Source organism: Suricata suricatta, chromosome 1 (genome assembly GCF_006229205.1).
Source record: "Suricata suricatta isolate VVHF042 chromosome 1, meerkat_22Aug2017_6uvM2_HiC, whole genome shotgun sequence".
Classification (NCBI taxonomy): domain Eukaryota; kingdom Metazoa; phylum Chordata; class Mammalia; order Carnivora; family Herpestidae; genus Suricata; species Suricata suricatta.
Window position 1 is genome coordinate 61254828 of NC_043700.1, and position 23628 is coordinate 61278455.

The following is a 23628-nucleotide window of genomic DNA, read 5'->3' on the forward strand; positions in this document are numbered from 1 at the left end:
TTTCAACATGCTATAAATTATAAGATAAATTTATATTATTTATTATTTTCCCTTTCCCTTAGAAGTTAAGCTTCATGAGTACAGACTGCTTTTTTCCTTGCTTTTCTACTATGGTGTATCTAGTGCCTAGAGCAGTGCCTGGCACATGGTAGGTGTGAAGGAAATAACTGTTGAATTAATGAATGAGTGAGTGAATTAGGTTAGATTTTACTTTTTATAGGTATGCATATGTTAACCATAGGAATTTGATGGATTTAGAATTTAAAGATTTAGGGGAAGTAGAGTGCTGTAACTAATATTTTTTTATGTTTGAAAGGAAAGGAAACATTAAAGCCTTATATATTAGTAATTTTAATAAGAATTTGGGTTATTAGAATGAAAGTCTTATTACTTCTCCTGATTATGTGAAATTTGATCACTTACTTAGAAGTGTTTTTTAAGTTGAAATATTACTGCTTGAATGGATGATATTAGGACATCTGATAAAACAGGTTTATCTTGTTTAGCTATTTAATTTATTATACTTATAAGAGTTATTGAAATAATGAGACAGGATCTATTTGAAGACAATCAAAGTCTTAAGGAGAAAATAAAGGATATTAAAGTTATAAATGCAACTTGAAACATTGAAGGTGCTTAACTATTTAAGCAGTTCTAAATATTATTCCACAATCTCTTAAAAGTGGTTATTAAAATTGACTAGTCATACAGGTGAATAGCAAGATTATGAGGTGAACTTAAATGCTTAAGAAAGTTGGGGCACCTTGGTGGCTCAGTCGGTTAAGCATCCAGCTTCAGCTCAGGTCATGATCTCATGGTTCGTGGGTTCAAGCCCCGCATCAGGCTCTGTGCTGACAGCTAGCTCAGAGCCTGGAGCCAGCTTCAGATTCTGAACCTCTCTCTCTGACCCTCCCCTGCTCACGCTGTCTCTCTCTGTCTCTCAAAAATAAATAAAATCATAAAAAAATTAAAAAAAAAGAAAATAACAAGGTTTATAAATTGTTAATTTATTAGACTGATTTCACGCAAGGTAAATTTCTGAAGTTTTTGTTCTACATATAAAACTGTTGGAGAGGACACCAAAATAATTCACATCAACAGTGCCAAATATAGTGCTTTTAATGATACTTTTCAAGTAAAACTGTAACTGTTTACATTAAGCCCTGTATGCTCAGGGAATATCTAATTAGATGATTTCTTTTTTTAGGATAGAACCACCATCTGTTGTAATAAAAAGAAAACTATTTATAATACTTTCCATTTTTTTCTGGTCTAGTTCAACAGTTCAGAGCATTGCTACTGAATAAAATAAAGTATGAAAAACTGCTTTAAAATAAATTGTACTGAATTTAAATAAACTGTCAGCCACTCTAAATATCATTTATCAAAGATGCACATTATCAATTACCCATTAGTATTATCATTACTTCTAAGAAAGCTTTAAAGAGCAGGAATATGCAATAAATAAAAAGAAAACACATTGTTATAGAAATAATATTGTGTTAATTTAAATATATCTTTACCATGTTGAAGAAAAATAGTTAGAAGTCATTAAATGCTTCCCAAATTTCTATTTTTCCCACGGTAGGCATATTTAGTGCATCATTGCATTTTCCCATCTATTCAGTATTGGAAGGTAATAACACCAATAACTTGTCATAATGTCAGAGAAAGAATAAATTATTATGAAAATATTATATACTTAATTTGGCACAGATTTAACATACAAACCTTTGGAAGGTATTTTAAATCTTGAAAGTAAATAATAACCTGAACCTCAGCCAATCTAGCTCTTTTTTAACCTGTTACTATATTATTTATATTCTTAATATCAATCTTTTTAATGCTTTCCTCCAATTAAACATTTTCCAGAATTTCTGAGGTACTTTCTTTGACCTACTTGGTGTTGGTGAGAAGAACACAGATAGAATATTGCACTTTTATCATTTTTAGGAGAACATAGAAAAATCTACAGGATTCCCTCTGTTTTCATTCATTTATCCACTCATACATGTAGCAAATAATTATTGAGCATTTGCATGGTCCAGGAAGTATGAAAGGAACTAGATAAGGTGTGGAGACATCCTTTTGAGGAGTTTAAATCTATGTAAGGCAACTTTAGGAAGCTTGATTCCCCCCCCAGTTGATCTCTAAAATATGTAAAATCATGAAGGCTATTATCAAAGTCTGAGCAGTCATCAAATGGAACAAACTAGCTGAAGAGTTTTCAAGAGAAAATTGTCACCTACAGAGCTTGCGTAACCACAGAATTCCCAGAGAGCTGTATTTAACTCCACAGACTAGTTTGCAGTCGCTATCTGCCATTAAATTTTGTTACCTTAGCCAGAACTGGTATTACAAGGAAAACTACAAAAAGAAGCCTTGTGCATACTACATTGACTAGGTTTGTCTGGTGAAACTTTAAAGAATATACTACAAAAGATAGCTGCTTTATATCAGAGTATTCTGCCAAAGAAATAAGCACATATACCATTTCTGGACCAGACCTTATTTAAAACTTTGTTATGGAACTGAAATTTCAGATTACCAAGATACGGAGACAAAATAAATGTTTTTATTCTCTATGGTCCTATTGAGAAAAAAATTTTTTTCTGTTTTTCTCATCCTAACTAAGAACTAGACGTTCTGGACAAAAATAAAATCAAACAAAATAAAATCTATTTGAGGGCATAGGAAAGCTGCCAAATAGCAAAGATTTGTGAAAGCAAGATCCCAGAGAAAATGGAAGTTCAGAGAAGTGAGTCCAAGATCTGGCAATTCCAAAGTAACTGCTGAGGCTGCAAAACTAAGCAAAGGCTTTGACAGACTCATGAAGTTCCAGTGGGAAAAATAACTGGGCTTTAGGGACTAGGAGGAAAGAAGAAGTCTAGTGAATGTTATAGGTTTTATTCTAGGACCCTGGAGGCCTCCATCCTAGGAATTAAAGGTGAACCAGAAATAAGGCTCAAATTAGAATCATTTCAATTTCTGATTAGATAAAGGTGACCTGAAATTTCTGGCACCTTAGCAGAAGAGTAAATTTTCTTTGTGGGAAAATATCATCTAAAGATGCAAGTTATCTATAACTTCACAAATAATGTCTGACACTAAAAGAAAATTCTCCAGACATAACAGAATGAAAAGAGAATAAATAAATCAGAATTATAAGTAAGGAAAGCAATGTCCAAACTGAAGTAAGAAAGAGGAAAACGGAGAATACATTAAAAAGTGACATATTAAATGGTCTGTCACGTGTAAAGTTGGAGACAGAGAGGAGAGAGATAACAGGACAACAGCACTGTTTGAAGGAAAAATGTCTAAGATTTTTTTCAAAACTAGTTCTCATGATGAAGAGCTGAGGAAAATCTCGTGGCTCTGAAAGGAGGAGGAAAGACTATTCATTTAAAAAAAACACCCAGAGCATTCTCCATAACACGAGCTATTCTCTAAGGGAAAACCTTTAGCAGAGCCTTACCCTCAGGTGGGGAAGAACGTTTCATGTCAGTCTACTCTAGCCTTTCTGTTTCACATACAAAGGGAAACACAGGGAAGGTAGTAGTCCAAGAACTGAGATCCACTAAGAGACTGAGATTTCACCATAACATTATAGAATGCTTCTCCTTCCCCACACCTTTCCAAATGCCAACAGTGCTCCAGTAAAATAACAGTTGGGTTACCGTTGAAAGAGGCGCAAGATACAGACTATTTCTAAGCAGGAGTACATAGGGAAGTCGAAAGATAACAGGGGAGAAACAAGAGGACACTCAAGGGATTGGAAGTTTCAGGTCCTTACAACTATAGAGACTTTAGACACAACTGAATTCCTTTTCGGCTTTTGCCAAATGTATCACAAAATGGGAAGAATGTCAGTCTAGTTAAATCTTGTGAAGGTGGGCAAAAATGTTCTAAATTAGTAAGGAGACTCTGAAATATGCTTTTACATCGGCTATTCTTCATAATTTAATTCACTCTAAATGTATAACATATATTGTTTATATTATGGTTTATATTATGCCCCTTCTTCAGCTGTCACAGTAATTAAAATCAAGTATCAATATAATTGTAATTGGCTGTTAAAAACATAACGAACAATGTGAATGGTGACTCGATAGTTGACAATACTAAGGAATTTATTAGTTTTTCTTTGTTAATAATGTTGTGATTTAATTTTAAAATGCATATCTTTGAGAAATACATATCAAATGTTTACAGAAGAATTGTATGGAATCTGGGATTTGTTTCAAAATAATCTAAGGTAGTGGTTGGGAAATGTATATATAAACCAAGATTTCTACGAATTGGTAATGATTGAAATAGATGAATACAAAGGGGTTCATTTTAGTATTCATGTTATTTTTCCATTACACATTTCCTTATTTAAAAGGTAAAGAAAACCTTAATTTAGAACCTAACCTTTTTTTTTTTTGAAGGAGAGAGAGAGGGAGAGAGAGAGAGAGAGAATTCACTGACATGAGCAGAGGAGGGGCAGAGTAAGTGGGAGAGAGAATCCCAAGCAGGCTCCATGCTTAGCACTGAACCCTTTCAAATTTCACCTTTAATTTCTTGTATCACATGATTCTGACAGAATATTTTCAAATAATAAAGCCTATTTGATAGCATTACACTGTTATTACTAAAACTGATATTTGATAGAAGTAAAACTTTTTGTGCCATTAATTTAAAAGTTTGCATTGTTTTAAATTTGGATTATTTAATAGAGTGCTTTATTTTCTCTAAAGTTTTATTTAAAATTCTTCATTTTCTAATTTCTATCTTAATGCACTTAATATAATATTAATATAGTGTATGCATATAGTGTGTAAGTAAATAAATATGCGTATTTTAGGCACACATACTTCAAAATCATTTTCTGATGATGTACTGTAGTGTTTTACTTAATTTTTTAAATCTATGTATTTATTTTGAGAAAGAGAGAATGAGCAGAGGAGGGATAGAGACAGAATCGCAAATAGCATCTCCCCGCCGCGCCCCCCCCCCCCCCCCCCCCCCCCCCCCCCCCCCCCCCCCCCCCCCCCCCCCCCCCCCCCCCCCCCCCCCCCCCCCCGCCCCACCACCACTTTCAGGGCAGAGCCTGACTGGGGGCTCAACTAACCAACAATGAGATCATGGCCTGAGCTAAGATCAAGAGTCAGACACTTAACCAACTTAGCCACCCAGACTCCCCTGTGCTGTATTGTAAATATTTGTAAATTCTGCATATTACGATGTTTTAACGTCTTAAAAATAAACAAACAAAAAAACCTTGGGGAGCTAGCCAATTCTTGGAGATAGCAAAGGGCCTTATCTTTGATATGCAAACTAACCTATCCAAAGCCAAACTTCTGTCAGGCCCATTATACCCTGGAGGCAAACTACCTTAATCATCCTATTGTCAGGTGCCCGCCGCTAGGGACTACTACTGCCGGCCCACACCTGCCAAAATTATTCAAATCAACCAGTCCTAGACTGTGCACACTGTCCTCCTCCCCCCCCCCCCGCAGGGAAACCCCAATAAAGGCTATGGCCTTCACCTTCCCATCCTTCCCGTCACTCCTGCTTCTGCCTCCTGACCAACCCGGTGGCCTTCCCACACGGACCCTGTGGTATGTTGTGTCTCCTGACTGCAGAAATTGTGACTATAATAAACTTAGCTATTTCCTCAGCCTGTCCTCTATGTCTTCTGGTAGTACGTCCGTCTGACCGTCTCATAAAAAAGCACAAAACCGGTGCACATACTTAAAAACAGTTTGGAGATCTCTACCCTACAAGTCATCTGGTTCACTTTTAAGCACAATATAAGACTTTCTTTGAAATATTCCAATATGGTATTAAACTCATCCCCCACCCCCAAATAAGTTGACTACGTTGTTGATTTATGCTGTTTGCAACAGTCTTTAAATTGGCACTTCGCAGGCAAGAGAAGAATAGACAGAGGTAGTAGGGCCACTGCTTTTACCCTTAGGTATGATGCAAAAGTGTTAAAAAGTGAGTTACTCACTTCCTGAGAAATACTGAAGTGTTTCTGTCTACCTCCATCAGTTTACCACAGTGCCTTTGACCGAAAGACCTCAGGATATTTCAGGCAAAAGCATCTTTTCTTCACTCCATCATTCAAATTCACTTTCCCCATGATATATGCAGTAAATAATCCAGCGATTGCCATTGTCATTTAATTCAGAGAGCTGAGCAGGAATGACTTTGACACACTTTAATTTGGAATCTAGAGGAAAATAAAGTATTTCCTATAAGAACCTTGTGTCAGTCGTTACTAAATCTCAACAAGGCGGTGTGAAAACAATTTTCTCTGATTTCACAGACAAACCACTAAACATCTGTTTTTACTGCTTCTTTCCCAAACTGGAAATAATGGCTGCAGCATTCTAACTGGCGGGCTCATGAAACCATTCAGCTATTGACGGGCCTCTGCTTAACTTTCATGTTGCTCTATTAAAAAAAGAAATATTCTTCTTGGAAGAGTACAATCAATTTTAGTAACTTCAAGACTGAATTATAGACAACAAATTGAAATACTCAACATTGGCCTGTGAACTGAAATTTAGAAAAAGAGGAATGCAAACCCTGGCTTCAGACAGAACTGAAAATAAATAAAAATGAAATGTAGGAAATTTGTTAAGTGTATTACCTTTACATCCCACCTGGGTTATAGCAGTTCCAAAAATATTCGGTTTCTCTTTTCTTACTTTTTAATTTCAGCTCTATTTAGGGATAACTAGCATTTAAAATTAACTCAAGGTTTCTGGCCCTCTTCTTCTCTTATTCTCCTGTGCCTATATTTCTGCCTGACTTGATTCAGATCCTGCTGTTTGTCAAACAACAAAAAATCAACTGAGTAAATTTGAAGATGTAAATGGCTTTATTCAAATAATCAAGAATTAAGCAGCATCCCATCTAGCAAGTGGAAGGGAGCTCCTGAGAAGCTGTGCAAGATAGAAGACTGTTATAGGTAGAAGAGGGAAGGAGGAAGGAAAGAACAGATTGCTTCATCTTCCTTTTGAGGTTGGGAAGAGTCTGTGTGAGAGATTACCTTGTTAGTTATGGCCAGAATGTTCCAGACTGACCGGTTAAGACTACATTCCTGGAGAAAGTTGAAATTGGAATTAGGTTAGATATTAAATCTTGATTTGATGACATGGGATTAGCACAAATGACTCCATTTTTAGTAACTTTTTTTTCTTTTTAAGTTTCCTCCTTTTGATCGGACTCTCATCTTAACTGAGGGATGTGATCAAAATTTGAGGCATTAACACCACTCTCAGCTACTGCTTGAAGTTTTTGTTGGTTCTTTGTGTGCTATCTGTGGGTCATCATGTTTTTCCTTAATGTCTGTAATGCTCATAGGTCACAGCAGTTTCACAATCTTTATGTCAGTCATTTCCTTTGTTCCTTTTATGATGTTCTAGTCTTAAGATCATTTGCTTGCTGGTTAGTGGCTGCAAGCATGCATTAGAAGCTTTTTAGAGGACACAACACACCACGGACATTATTGTGATTATGATAAGCAGAATAATTCCCAATGTTTGAAGCACACTTCAGAGCCATAGTCCCTCAGACCCAAACCAATCAAAATCAGATAAGTTAAAAAGGACCTGCTAAAGAAATTATCCATGTAAGCCAAACGGCTTGCTCAGTGGATATATGTAACTGAATTTTGACTTCCCCAGAAATGTTAGTCTAGATGTAGCAGGTAGTACTGGCCACAGCACAGAGACATCTTTGCTCAGCTAAAAGATAATTGATCAACTTGGGACAGAACAACTTGGAGGCAGAATAAGAACTATAAACACAGAGAACAAACTGATAATTGCCAGAATGCGTAAGGTAATGAGCAAAATGGGTGAAGAAGAGAGGGAGGTGCAGGCTTCCAGTTAAGGAATGAAAGTCATGGGGATAAAAGGTACAGCACAGGGAATATATTTACTGACATTGTAATACTGTTATATAATGAAGGACGGTAGCTACCCTTGTGGTGAGCATAGCATAACATATAGAATTGTTTAAGCACTATGTTGTATACTTGAAACTAATGTAACATTGTGTCTCAACTATATTCAGATAAAAATAAGATAAAATAAATGTTAACATTTGCCTTCAACAACAGCAGCAGCAGCAACAACAACAACAACTTTGGGCAGAGAGTGTAAGGATCTTTGTTGGGCAGCTATCATCTTAACAGTAGATTCTGCAATACTTACAAGATTTAAGGAGATGTTTCTAATCATAGGGCCATTTACATTTATTCCTAACCAAGGAAATAGAACACTGCTAAAGAAAGTGAATCCTGAGTCATGAATGCCTTCTGGTAATTCTTGTCTGAATCTGTGTCTCAAGACTGAAGGAGAGAGCTGTGCAGGCCACTAAAAAGTTTAAGGGTCTACAGACCACAGAGGCAGTTTCTTTCTGGCTACCTTTGCTTTATGTCCCTTTCTTTGGACAGAGCCTGTATGCAAAGTTTCCCAAGTCTGGAGTTGTTACCCAGAGACAGGAAAATGGACCAGAGGTCTCTGGCACCATGGATAGATCTCTATTCCCCACCTCCCTCCGCCCCGACTTTTTTTTTTTTTTTAATGAAAAATCCATCAGTATGAAGGTTATCTATCCCCCTTAGCAATGGCCTGGGATGTGCAGATGATGACATTATCTTTCCAGGTTAATGTAAAGAAAAGAAAGAGAAGAGCTTCATGTCTAGTTAAAGATTGAATTCTTGATCCGATGTCCTGGGAAGAAGCAGTCTACCCTGGCGTCTGCTACTTCTCTCCATGTTTAATATGGGCTGTAAAATGTAGATGGAAGGCTTGAGTTCCCGGAGTCTGGGTGCCATGTGAGTAGTGAGGAGAAACCTGGTGGAATCCCTTCCAAGGAGAATCAAGGGCAATATTCTGAATCAGAAGGGTGAGAGAAAATTGAAAATGTCAAATATTTGAGGAAAATAGAAGAATTTAGGATCCAGCCCAGTTTACAGACATATAACAAATCCTCAAAGACAATAACAGGGCTAGAATTTAATATCTACAAAAGTTTAAACATAATTTTTCTCTCTAAAATTGCCTCCAATTTTTACAAAACTAATTTGTCTGCATACACTTGACCTGATTATTTATTTAAGCACAGCAAGGATAGTAACTGACCACATAAGCTCTTTTAAAGACTGCTTTGCTGGAAACTTATAAGCAAGGGAAAAAGTCAATTTTTTCATGGGGCATTATTGGCTTCTTATAAAATCAACCTTAGTTTCTTAAAACTGTCTATGCTTTTCTCTCTTATATATGATGTTGCAGTCAAAACTTTAGCTATTATAACCAATGTTTCCCATTGTGTCCTGTTACAATGAACACCGATTCTAATTGAACAAAATAGTATGTAACTAACTGTTTTGCTATGAAAAGAATAATCAAGAGTTTCTAAATACTGGAGGAATCAGGTAGGGAAAAAACGTAAATGATTCAAGTTTGTTTATAAAGCTATGTTTTTTATTGAATTTTTACATGTCATTGAGAGCATCAATAGAGATTTTCTTAAGTCTAGAAAAACAAAACATTCAGGAACCAGCTATGCTTTAAACAAGGTCATTAAAAAGTTATAATCTTCCTCCTCAGTTTATGTAATTCCATGTAATTAATATTTATTCTGCTTGAATACAGTTTTTTTCATTAGTTATGGAAATTCTAACCCAGTTCTGTTTTATGATCTTAAAGCTGTTAGAGACCTGTATTCTAAAATACTTATCAGAGTCCTTTCCATCAGTCTCCTTAAAATGAAGCACTTTGTAGGAAAACTTTTGCAAAAGCATCAGAGTAGAACAATAACTCTCTGTAAATAATACGCCCTAAAAATGTCTATAATGAAAAATCTGCTGAAAATTCATTGAAATATAGTTAACAAAGAAATTTGGCTATTTCTTTGACACACAACACATCAAGATGATAACTGGAATTACAAGTGATAACATACCAGGACATATCAGATTCCTAAAATTTCTGCAATATTTATATTTATAACCTATGTCCACACAAATATAAGTTAAGAAGATTTATCACCACATATTTGGCAATGTTTCCCATGTAGCAACGTACCAAATAAACCTAATTAGTGTAATATCTGTTTTTTTTATAAGGACAGAGAATAAATCTTTTAAGGTATTCCAGGGAACCTCTGGAAAATCACTAAGTTAGTTTCAGGTTTAATAAGAATTTAGAAGTTGATCTGGAGGAATTTTGTAGAAAATACTGAAATGCTTTAAAACACTTGGTCGAATAGGAGTATAGGCCATTGTGAGACCATACTTAGTTATCCATTTAACCATAATGACAATAAGTGTATCACAGGGAAATACAGAAAATTAAATAGTTGTAGAAAACAAAATGAAAAACCCATTAGTTCTTTTAATAGGAAAGCCTCAGCTTTGTTAGGTAATCAGAGATTTGATAAAGACACAGGAAATTATTTTGACAAGGCACAAAGTTGTTTTTTTTTTAAGGCATATTACTTAGAAGATAAACTTTTTACAATCTCTTACTAAAAACAGACCAATAGTTTAATTATTTTCGTCCTTTTAACGAAGGGAAAAACAAATTCTAATTTGCACCAGTTTACTTTTGATACTAAAATTCATTTAACTTAATTAAATTCAACCCAATCTTAGCCAGCCCTGACAACTCATAAAATCCCTTTACAAAGATTCCATTTCCATAAACTTCCTACATTTTCCCCCTTAACATAAATGAATTTCCATTTCTTATACTTCTTTTTTTAATCAAAATTTCTCATCCTATTTTTCTTGCATATGGAATGTCTCTCATTACTTTTTAGTAGCTTTAATTGTATGTTAGAATTTTAACCTAACAATCTTGATCTAGCAAAAATAAAGAAGTAAACAAATATGAACTGTCTTTTATATTAGCATCATGTAGCTTGGTAAATTTATAAATACTTTGATAATTTCTAGATAAACTTTTTATGTAAAATTTTTAGTATTAGGTAGAAGCTAGCCAAGAGCAGTGGAAGGAATGCCCAGAAGCAGAGTCCCAAGTCCTTGAAGGAAAATGATAGAGACATGAGCTGGAGGCTGAAAGGACGCAGGTCTGAACCAAACAGACGCCATGACAGGCTCTAAGTTTCCCCTCTGAACTAGAAGGCCTAAGTTGTGGTTGAAAAATTTGCATTGGCCTTTTGAGCACCATCTTTTTTCTGGGGTCCTAGCTGATAACAACTGAGACATTGATCCCTGGGTCAGCATTTTAACTATGGACCTCAGGAGATTGTGATGTAGGGGTGGAGGGAAGCTGTTATTTTATTTTAGGTGCCTGACCTTGGAGCTATTGTAGCTGTAAAGCTAATGGTTGGCAAACTTGTGTTTATGATCTTATATCTTTAAAATTTCAAGAGTCTTTTGCAATAAATAAATTAAGCTATTTTGAAATCTTGAAGCCTTTGGAAGCATCTATACACCAATTAAAATAGGTATCCCAGGTGCACCTGGGTCGCTCACTCATAGGGCACAACTCTTGATTTTGGTTCAGGCCACAATCTCTCAGTTCCTGGGTTCAAGCCCTTGTCAGGCTCTGTGCTGGCAGTGCAGAACCTGCTTGGGATTCTCTGTCTCCTTCTCTCTCTGCTTCTCCCCTGCTTGCTCACTATCTCTTTCTCTCAAAATAAATAATAAGTAAACATTTAAAAAATAAGTGTCCCATTCTGTTTGTTTGATATGGGAACCCTTACTTTTAAGTATACTTCTTAAGTAAACAATCTTGTCTAATAGGAATATTCCCCATCATGAACATTGCAATTCTACATTGTCTTTAGCAAAATTTTGTCATTTTGGTGGATATTTACAGTTTCCAGGGACACAGTTCTCAGACCTAAAATAAGCAGATGTGCTGGGAAGATGGTGTGCTTGTTGAACTTTGAGATTACTATCATAATTACTGTTGTTATTATTTTAGCTAAATCTTTGGGTCTCTCAAGCCAAACGAATACTTAGGAGGGATGTGCCATGAGATTGGGGTTGTGTGGGGTTTCACAGTGCACCTCATTCCACACAAATTATCTTGAGGTTTGTGGGTGATCTAGGGTCAATCTAATCCATTCTGTAACCAACGAATCCTCACATAAGTCTCTGAATTAGGTGGCAAGTGCCCTAAAACAGCCTTTAAGTTCTCAACTTGTGCTTGCCAGGTTTTGTGGTTTTTTTCCCTCCCAAGATCCCCACCAAAATTAGCCTTTATCTACACAAACCCAGGCAAACGAACACATAAACCTTAATAGATTAACAATAACCAAGAGAATGTTACTGCTTCCTGAGCAAGAAAATAGCCCGTGTATACCATTAGCAAACCAAGCCTGGATTAAACCAGCAGAGTTCAGTAAATGGGGACTATGGATTAAAACTGGGGAAAGATATTCCAAACAACCAGGGAGTTTTGGACTATGCCAAGGGCTAGGGACAGCTCAAGTTAATCTGTTACACCCTGTGAAGTCAAATTAGATCAGGAGCTCAATGTAAAGACAGTAGAACTCAGAACGAAATAGACTTACCCGTGGCCCTCATAAAGAGCAAGAAAGACAGTGAACTCAAAAAAGTTTCACAGAGCACCATACCTATTTTTTTATTGTCTCTGAATGTCATCAGAAGTTTGCTTCAGATCCAGCTGCCACCAAATACATTAAACATTAAATACATTAAATAAAAATTCAACCAAGTAAGTTTGAAGATTTCAACAGCTTTATTTAGTGATTCATGAATCATGTAACATCCCATCTAGCAAGCAGAAAAGAGCCCTGAGGAGCTGTACAAGATGGAAAGATGTTATAGGCAGAAGGGGAAGGGATAAGGAAAGAGCAGATTCATTCACGTTCCTTTGGGGAATAAAAAAATTTATGTGGCAGATTATCTCATTAGTGCTGATTAGAAAATTCTGGACTGCCTGGTTAAGACTACATTTCTGGAGAAGGTTGAAAGTAAAATTAGGTTAGGTTGGTGATATGGGCTTAGCACAAGTGCCTCCATTTTGGGCCTATTATTTCTTTTTACACCTTGAAGCACAGATGAGTTGAATTGCAGGCAGCACTGCTCACAGCAATGTGTCCCTGAGCAAGAGGTTGTTTGAGATTAAGTAGAAGTTCTGAAGCAATATTAGTACAGGTGGTTTTGAGCTGTGTTGGTGGGATTAAGGGACAACATTTAAAAGTGTCAAAAATGTAATAATAATAAATGCTGAGTCTGATGAGATGAGACTATAAAAAAATTACATAGAGTTCACCAGAAGAGTAAAGAGTTAAACAAAGATACATATACAGAACGGTTTGAGTTTGCTTACGGTAAGCAGTTCAATATGTTGCAGACACCATTTCCTTTTTGGGAAACCTTCTTTAAGGCTTTATTTCTTATTTCTATTTTCAATTTATACTGATATATATTTGGATTTTTTATGTCTTGAAATAATTACAGAACTATAGAATAGTTATAACAATAGTACATGGGGCACCTGGGTGGCTCAGTCCATTAAGTGTCTGACTTCAGCTCAGGTCATGATCTCTCAGCTTGTGAGTTCTAGCCCTCCATCGGACTCTGTGCTGACAGCCCAGAACTTGGTGCCTGCTTCAGATTCTGTGTCTCCATCTCTCTCTGCCCCTTCCCCACTGTGCTCTCTGTCTCTCAAAAATAAATTTAAAATAAAACACTAAAAAAAAAGAAGAAGAAGAGTACAGAGAGAGGTACCTGGATGGCTCAGTTGGTCGAGCACCCAACTCTTGATTTCAGCTCAGGTCATGATCTCATGGTCATGGGATCAAGCCCTGTATTAGGCTCTGTATTGAGCATGCGTCCTTCTTGAGACCCTCTCCCTCTGCCTCTGCTCCTCTCCCCTGCTCATGCTTGCCCTCCTCTCTCTAAAATTAAATAAAGAAATAAATAAGAAGAGTTAAAAAAAATAGTACAAAGAACTCCCATTGATTCATTACCCAGCTTACCTAAAATTAACGTTACCATAATGGCACATTTAAAAATTGTATGTCTTCTGATGTAATTTGCTTACAAACATAGCATTGCTTTTGTGATATCCTTGCAAAATAAATATATCACATGAACCAAATAATGAGAAAATCAGAAGAACACTAGTTAAGGATCATTCTTCAAAATAACTGCTCGGTTCTCTAAATAAACAATTGATTAAACACAACTGATAATTGTATTGTGTTTTTACTTGAAATGTCCTTGTTATAGGAAACATGCACTGAAATATTTGAGGGTAGAGAGGCATCATTCCTGCCACTACTTTCCAAATGGGCCATAATGTTATAGATACATGCACAAACAGACACGGAGCTAAATATACATATATACATACACAGGGTGATAATGAGAATATATAGTAAAATGGTTAACCTAAAGCCCTAAGCTTGCCATCTAAACCGCCTTGCCAGGAAAGGCACACTCACTCACTCCTGCACCATAACCACACAAGTGCAGGGTTTGGAATGTGCCTGAGGAGGCTAAAGGCCCTAGCTATGCCCCCTCATGCCCGCAATCGAGACAAGGATTGAAGCTGAGTGTCAGGACAGGGGACTAAGGCTATATGGAAAAGGCCTAATAAAGAATGCAGGAAAAAGAGATCAAGAAAGCACAGAAGTAAGAAAGTGACAAGAACAATGACACTGGTTCTCTGGTATGGGTCAGGCACTCAGTAGTTAACTTGGTAGCAATTTGTATCTTTCTTTGCATCACCTTCATCTCTCAGCAAAGCATGCTTTTCTGGGACGTTTTGAGGGGGTTTGGTTTTGGTCATAAAAGAGTACTATGTAGTGGGGAACTCTTCTAGGTTTGGAAGGCAGATGGCTAGGAAAGTCTGGGGGCTAGGACCAGGAAACTGGTATTTTGAACACAATGGACTTGAGCAGTGTAATCCAAAAAAATGAACTTTACTTCCTCCACTGTCCCATTAAATCTGCCCAGTGGGGACAATCCTTCTTTTTGTGTGAAAACTCAATCTCTCTGACTTTTCTGGTCACTCGGCAAAAAGAGAAAGGCCTATGATCTTTTAATATGGCAAACATAAAAATAACAATGTGTCTTACATAATAATTGCCAGAGTCCAGCTCCAGCAGGTCCAGGGCTCCCTGAAGGATGGACGGTGTTGTGAAAGGGAGCAAGAGAGCCTTGGCTTCTTTCTGCTCACCAGGCAGGCATCTCTGCACTGATCAGAGAGTCAGCTTTGGTATGTAAAAATTTCCTGAACATAGATTGGTAGAAGACTCATGCATAATCTTTATCAACAGTGATTGAAGTAGGTGACTAGATGCTTATCACATGGGGAAGGAAGGGATCTTTAGCATTCAAACACAAGGCAATGTTTTTAGCATAGCAAAGGCAAGAGTTAATTCTTTTGTGAGCAGGGGTCAATAGCTTTTTCTCCAGGGGAAAAAAAAAAACAGGCTTTCTCAGGAAATGTAATATTTGCTCCTATAATCACCAAAGAAGAAACTCCTATAACAAGGTTTTTCATAAGGTACAATTCACATATTTTTAGCATTAGAAGGCAAGTCACTCCTGATATCAGTCAGTCAGGCGCCTTGGGGGTAGGTGCTCAAGCAGAAATTGAGTGGGGATTGAGTGGGTGTAGACCCCTGTTGCCATCTGAAGGTGGGAGGCCTTGCAAACCCGCCTTACTTCAGAGATGGCTCCCAGCAAATCATCAAAATTCTAAATTGTATTTTAAAATAAAATCTTTACACTTCCCTCCAGCTGAAGCCTTCTTTGAGCTGGTTGCTGACAGTGGAAAGTGGGACATGGTTTTCCTTTTCACTTTTATCCTGTCCTACCATTTTTCCTCCTTTCCCAGGTTATTATCAACCTAGATGTTTTTGGTCTTTCCTGTGTTGGCAGAGAGAAGAGGGAAGGTGGATTGAGAGTGGGGGTGGGAATCACAGTAATCCATCAACTTTCTCCTTCAACAGTTTTTTTATAATGTTCATTTATATTTGAGAGAGAGAGAGGACAGCTCAAGTGGGGAGAGGGGCAGAGAGAGATGGAGACAAAATCTGAAGCAGGCTCCAGGCTCTGAGCTGTCAGCACAGAGCCTGACGCAGGGCTTTAACCCATGAACTGGAAGATCATGACTTGAGCCAAGGTTGGACGCTTAACCAACCCAGGTACCCCTACTTATGTCTTTTTAAACATTGAAATAAACAGTTCAATCACTATGTCATGACATTTTATAAAAATTCCTCAAATCAATAAATTTGAAAACTAAAAGCAGACTATATGAAGTTGCAATTCTATAAAAGGTCTTAGGTTTCAAGTTATTGGTGTTCTTTTTTTCTCTTTTGCCACTAAATCTTTTCTTCAAATAAAATCTTGAAACCCCACACTTGTAAGTGATCTGGAATGCCTTCTCCCTATTCCCCAACTTCAGTTTTGTTGGCTTCTGATGCACTCAGGTCTATAAAGCTCTGTTCTTGTGACCATTCATCATTTAAAACTGAAAATTTATATTGTGAGTTCCATGAGCTCTAGGACCTTTTCTGTTGTGTTTATCACTTTATTCCCAATACCTAGCAAAGCATGTGACACCAATTGGTGTCTGATGAATATTTATTGAATGGACGAGTGACTAAACATCAGACAGAGAAAATGACATGACTTAGATTAGGTCACGTAGCATATCGATGAGGCGTGGACTTAGTATATAGTGAGTGAGTGGGTAGATTTTGGAGGCATTACCAGGATAGGAGATAAAGGGGAAGAAATTGAGTGAAAAGATGCTGAGATTGCTTTTAGATTTTAGAGTCCGAAGTGCTTTTGGGGCATCCAGGTAGAGGGATCAACACACAACAGACCGTTCAGTCTGTTTAGTTGAGGCTCGATGCTCTAGCTCTTCAACTCCTCTTGCAAAAGGCTTTCATTTATTTCACCTTTGAGCACTACGTTTGTCCAGCCATATTTCCCACCCCCACACAGCCACCAGGGCAGTTTCCTAAACTTCATGTACATGCAAATCAACATGAGTTATCTTCTTAAAAGGCAGAATCTGACTCAGAAGATGGAGCCTGACCTTTGGCAGTCTTAGTAAGTTTCTGTGTGATGCGAAAGCTGCTCATGTATAGTTTGAGAAGCAAGACCCTGCAAATCAGTGAAAAATGGCACTAAGAGTTGGTTGGCATTTTGTTTTCTCATTTTGTAAAATTTCACAATCTTTACTTTTTTTAAATTTTTAAATGTTTATTTATTTTTGAGAGAGAGAGAGAGAGAGAGAGAGAGAGAGAGAGAGGGAGACAGAGATTGATTGTGAGTGGGGGAGGAGCAGAGAGAGAGGGAGACACAAAATCTGAAGCAGGCTCCAGGCTCTGAGCTGTCAACACAGAGCCTGATGCGAGGCTCGATCCCACGAACCATGAGATCATGACCTGAGCTGAAGTTGGATGCTTAACTGACTGAGCCACCCAGGCGCCCCTCACAATCTTTATAAGTAGACACTGGTGAACTTGCAAAGTTATGTTTTCTTTTCAAATGAATATCTTCTCATAAACTTCTCTTTTGCACTTTGAAGAATAGGTGAAGGTGTTTTACATGTTTGCTTTGTAATATAATATGGCTGTTGATTCATAATTTAATTCAAGACAAATTTTCTTAATTTAATTTAATTTTATTTTTTAAGTTTATTTATTTATTTTAATTTTACTTTTGAGAGAGAGAGAGAGAGAGAGAGAGAGAGAGAGAGGGAGAGCGCACACAAGCAGTAAAAGGACAGAGAGAAAATTCCAACCAGGCTTCATGCTGCCAGCACAAAGCCTGATGTGGGGCTCAATCCCACCAACCATGAGTTCATGATCTGAACTGAAATCAAGAGTCTGGTGCCCAACTGACTGAGACACTCAGGCACCTCATCTTTTATTTATTTTGAGAGAAAGATAGAAAGCAAGAGGTGGGGGGACAGAGAGAGAGAGAGAGGGAGACAGAATCCCAAGCAGGCTCCGTACCATCAGCACAGAGTCTGATGCAGGGCTTGAACTCACCAATGTGAGATCATGACCTAAGCTAAGTCAAGAGTCTTAACTGACTGGGCCACCCAGGTACCCCAGAATTTTCTTAATTTTAATAGTGATCCTATAAACTACTTATTCTTTCTAGAAGTTTTTTTTTCTTTACCTGTTAGCCTCAGGCTAAAGATTTCAGCCTAAATTTAGCAGCTGTTGGAAGTAAAGCAGTTAAAGAGGCAGGCTCTGGAAGTAGGTACAGTCATGACATTTTGAAACATTCAAACACTTCTAAAATGTACCAATTGCAAAATAGTAACATAATTTAAATCTAAGCAGAGGTCCAACTATTCTTATTCTGAAACATGGAGACCATCTGAAACATGGAAACAGATTTTTATGGGAAACTGGTAGCCTTTCTTAGATATCATTAGATTCATCTAAATTGAATGACTTTGGCATCATCTGTACCTTTATCTGTAAGTCATTTCTCTTTTACTATGCTTGCTTCATAAAACTTCATTAGTTGTTTTCTTTTTCATTCCTTGATTCAAAAAATCTTTTTAGGATTCACTATGGGTTCTGGGCACTGAGAGACAGCTCTGAGTCAGACCAAGATCTTGAGTTCATCAAAATTAGTTTTGTAGGAAAACAGAGACACAAAAAGAAGTCAATAAATAAATGAGATTGTTTAGTGTGAAAATATGTACTATTTAAAAAAAAGAGCCACAAACTAGAGTGGCTTAACGGTGGTATTCTCAGATTGGATGGTCTGGAAAGCCCTATTGAGGGGTGCAATACCTGAGTAGAGAAGTGAGTAAAATGAAGACATGAACGGTATTAATAAGAAGAGAAAACAGAAGAGCAGAGTGTAAGTGCCATATACTAAGAGTAAGCTTGGTATGTGTTAGGGAAATCACGATCAGTGAGATGACTGGCACACGGGAGGAGAAAGCAGAAGAATGGAAATGAGAGAAAAGCAGAGCAAGGAGTCTGGATTTTATTCAAAGAGGGACTGCACATATTTAGGGTTTTTAACAAAAAATTAAATGTAGCTTCTCTCTCTTCAGCATTTCCATCTGTACATTCCACTTCTATTGTACATGCTTCTACTATAAGACATTTCTTCACTAACATTACTTATCACTTATTTGCAACTTGTCTTTTCTACTAAACAGTTAGCTCCTTAAGGGCAGGGACTGTGTGGCTTTATCTACCTTCCTGCATGCCCAGTTCACAGTGCAGTGCACCATACATGGTACTGCTGAGTGAATGATTGCTGAATGAACAAGTAGGGATTTTAATTATTCCCAAACCTATGCTCCTGGTTGTAATCTATTGAATTGTGGTCTCATATTTGCAAATGCCTATTTGCATTTTCAATTAAATGTCCAATGTTTTCTCATATTCAACTACAAACTCATTATTTCATTCCAGCTTCCCCATATTTATTGTTAAGATCAAGTTTCCTCAGTTAGAAATTTTAGAGTACTGGGGTGCCTGGGTGGCTCAGTCTGTTGAGTGTCCGACTTCAGCTCAGGTCACGATCTCACAGCTTGTGGCTTCGAGCCCTGCATCGGGCTCCATGCTGACACCTCAGAGCCTGGACCCTACTTTGGATTCTGTGTCTCCCTCTTCCTCTGCCCCTCCCCTGCCCAAGCTCTCTTTCTCTTTTTCTCAAAAATAAATAAACATTAAAATTTTTTTTAAAAATAGAAATTATTTTTAAATTAGGGTACTTTGATTCTTCTGATATTGGGAATTTCCTTTACTCTATTTCATGGACTCTAGCTTTGGTTCAGACTTTCATTACTTAATTCCTAGAAACATGCAACAAACTTTTACCTGGCTCGAAGGACATTCGGACTTAAATTTCTTCTCTTTTCACACTCATAACACTTATCTCTGCAAGATCATTGTCGCTGAAGTGTCGTTTTATTCATAAGTTTGTTCATTATTGTATTTAGCTACCATTTTTCACACTGATATGTGTTTGACATGTGCCATTTTCTTGTAAATCCTTAATTAGTGCCCACATGAACTATATGAGACAGTACTTTTCTCCATTTTATAGGTAGGGAAAATGGGATTTTGGGATGTTAGGCTACTTGCTTTAGGTTACTATTTTTTTTAGGTTTATTTATTTATTTTGAGACAGTGAAGGAGAGAGCACGAGTGTAGAGGGACAGAGAGAGAGAAAAAAGGAGAGAGAGAATCCCAAGCAGGCTCTATGCTGACAGCGATGCAGAGCTTGAACTCACAAACTGTGAGATCATGACCTGAGCCAAAATCAAGAGACCTAAACTTAACCAACTGAGCCATCCACGTGCCCCAAGGTTACTATTACATCAACAAGGAAATGGTAGGGCTGAGATTTGAACACAGGTCTCCTTAGCTGGGAACACTGAACTTTAATTACCTTACAGAGTGATATCTCAAGCTTAAATTCCTGCTTCTCTTTGGAGGCCATCCATGATACAGCCTACCAACCTTACTTAACTTCTTATGACTGCTGAACTTGTGTCCTGTATATTTCACATTTCAAATGTTTTTCTAGTTGCCTTCTGTGCATTGACCTTTTTCCTTCAATTCAATTGTAAGCTCCTTAAAATCAGAGATTATGTATTCATCTCACTTTAAGTTTCTGTGAAGGTCTGCTAGTGTGGTGTGCACACAATACATTCTCAGTAAAAACTGACAAATCTTGAGCACAGTCTGTGGCACATATGTGTGCTTACTCAATGGTAACAATGATTATTGTTTATTATTCCTGAAGGGGCTGATGCATCAAACTTAAGTTCTAAAAAGATACCATAGAGGTGCAGGGGTGGCTTAGTCGGTTAAGCCTCGGACTTCAGCTCAGGTCATGATCTCACAGTTTGTGAGTTCAACCCCAACCCCCACCCCACCTCCAGGGCTCTGTGCTGACAGCTCAGAGCCTGAAGCTGCTTCGGATTCCGTGTCTCCCTCTCTCTGTGCCCCTTGTCCTCTCACTCACTCTCTCTCTCTCTCAAAAATAAATAAATATTAAAAATTTTTGGAGAAAAGAAAGATACCATAGAAGCGCCTGTGTGGCTCAGTCATTTGAGTGTCTGACTCCTGATTTTGGCTCAGGTAGTGAACTCACGGTTAGTGGCTTGGAGTCGCACATCGGGCTCTTCATAGAGCCTTCTCTCTCTCCCTTTCTCTCTGTCCCTCCCCTACTCACACTAGCTCCTCAAAATAAATAAACATTAAACAATTAAAAAAGATACCATAGAATTCGGATCTCTGCCCACTCCTAAGAACTTTTGCTTACCTTCCTTATGATCTAAAGGAATAGTTTTCCAGGCCAAGTTTGTTCATTTTAGTCCCATTCCACCCTTTCTACTAAGTGGCATCAAATACCAATGTAGGTCTCGCCACAACAACAAGCAGCAACATTTCGTCAAGCATTATTGCTCTTTTTGAGAGTGCTTTGGAGAAAAACAAGGAATAGCTGTAGTAATTTTTTACAGATGATTGTTAACGTGCTTGCTATCTATCTATCTATCGATTAAACTGCAATGAAGTTTACTAGAAGTGTCGGTTCCAGATTTCCTGGCTCAAGTTTGTTATGTACACAGACTCGTGCAATCAGGCATCTCTCTTGCCCTATGCATCTCAGCTTCAAGTAAAAGTGTCCCAGATCCAACAATAGCAACAATTGGAACTTTTACCCCAGTCCGGGCGAGCAAGGAATCGGAGGGTTTAGGGCCCCGCGGGTCCGCCCCGCCCCCAGCGAGCGCAGTCGCGTCAGGTCACGTCGTACGCTCCCCCGGAAGTGCCGCTAAGGAAACGGTGGAGGCGTGTCTCCAGGCAGCTCGGCGTGCAGTTACCCAGAAACGCGGGAAGTCGGGCCCAGGCGCGGTTACAACCGGCGACTAGGTGGGTCTATCCTTTCCCGAGGGACCCGCGAGCCTCTCTGAGGACCCTCAGCGTGAGCCCGACTGGGTCTCCGGCGCGACGCCATGGAAGTGGTGGAGGCCGCTGCCGCTCAGCTGGAAACTCTGAAGTTTAATGGCACCAGTTTGGGAAATAGCCAAGGTCAGGAGGTGCGGTCCCCGGGCTCTGTACCTGTCCCAGACTCCCGGCCGCCACCACAGTCGGATGAACAGTCCCCGGACACCGGGCAGGCCGCGGAGGCTCAGCCTGCGGAGGAGCAACCGCCTGAACTTGCGCCGCAGTCAAGGCCAGAACCTCCTCTGGGAGGGAACTGCGTCACCGGCTCGGGCGCCGCACAGCCCGCGCGGACCCCAGACTCCCTGGAGACCTCGGACTCGGATTCAGACTCGGACAGGTCGGGTGCCTAGGGGTCCCAGATCTCCGGGGGATGGAGGGGGGAGGCGCGAGGCCAGGGACTGGGGGTGCTCGCGTGGGCCGGGGAGGGAGGAGAGGTAGGTAAGCTCACTGCGCACGTGTTGACAAGTAGCTCGGACCGCCCATTCCTTCCTCTTCTCTGCAAATCGCGTGGTGAATCCGAGATTAATAATCAGATCCCTCTTTCTTACATGTGGTAGTCTGAAGGGTCCTGTGTATACATCGCAAAAAAACAAAAAACAAGAAACAAACCCTGGGGATAATGGATTATTTCGATAACCACTCAGTTTCCCCTTTGCAGTTATGACTTTGAGTTTTGTTGGATCTTTAAGAAAAAGCAGGTTTAGACTGTGTTCTTTTGTTTTGTTTTGTTTTGTTTTTGAACCAGATGAATTAAGGAAGGACCAATTAAAGGATTTCATGCATTTCCCGTTTGGCTCCTGACAATTTTGTTAATTCGTAGACTCCTTGCAGGGAGCACGTGTTGGTGAAATTAGGATAACATTGTTATTTAGCATTATTGTATGGTCTGCATAGATTTTATAAACAGGCTTCCGCCCCCAGGTTTTATAAACGTAACATCTGTGGTGAGAGAAAACTTAAGGCTGTAGGATGTTACTAAACCATGCTGAAGGTTATCTACAAGTATTTGAGTGTGTTGTGTGGGATACTGAATAAGTGAATAAAATAGATATGATCGCTGTCGTACATCTTAGTGAGAGGGACCAAAAATGAAACTAAACACATCAAAACTTAAATGAGAGGTGGTGAAAATTACAGTGAAGGAACAAGTGAGGCATTGAGAAAGTAATGAGAGGCCAAGCCTGTAGGACCATATAGCCATGTTAAAGTTTTTGTTTGTTTGTTTGTTTTCTGTTTTTATTTTTATTTGCATGTATTTTATGCAGAATTTTCTTCCAGGCCATAAGTTTTTGTTTTTTTCAGATTTTTCTGGGATATCTTTTTCTTCTGTGCAACTTCCTCTTCTGGTTTAGGAACAGTCTGCTCTTTTTCAGTGAGCATCATCTCAATGTGGCACGGAGAGCTTATGTGTGGGTTGATCTGACCATGAGCCCTGTAAGTTCTACGCTGTGTCTTGGGGGCTTTGTTCACCTGGATGTGCTCAATGACCAGAGAATCCACATCTAAACCCTTAAGTTCAGCATTTTTAAGCATGTGCAGTAAATATTCAGCACTCTTTTTGGGCCACCAATTCTGTGTCCAGCCCCACTGTTTGGCTTGAGCACACCTACCAAATCCACTGTTGCAGCGTCGAGCGGCACACATTGCTTCTGCAAAGTG

At 38.5% G+C, this 23628-nt stretch overlaps 1 protein-coding gene across 1 annotated transcript in view; it reads left to right on the plus strand.

Annotated features, from left to right (window-relative positions):
* The first annotated feature begins 21798 nt into the window (after positions 1-21798).
* Positions 21799-23628, plus strand: part of NAF1 (nuclear assembly factor 1 ribonucleoprotein) — a 43974-nt gene continuing 42144 nt past the window's right edge. Inside the window, exon 1 of the mRNA XM_029939297.1 lies at positions 21799-22306. Within this exon, the coding sequence (XP_029795157.1) occupies positions 21978-22306 (329 nt within the window). The 5' untranslated portion in view covers positions 21799-21977. The remainder of the gene's footprint in view (positions 22307-23628) is intronic.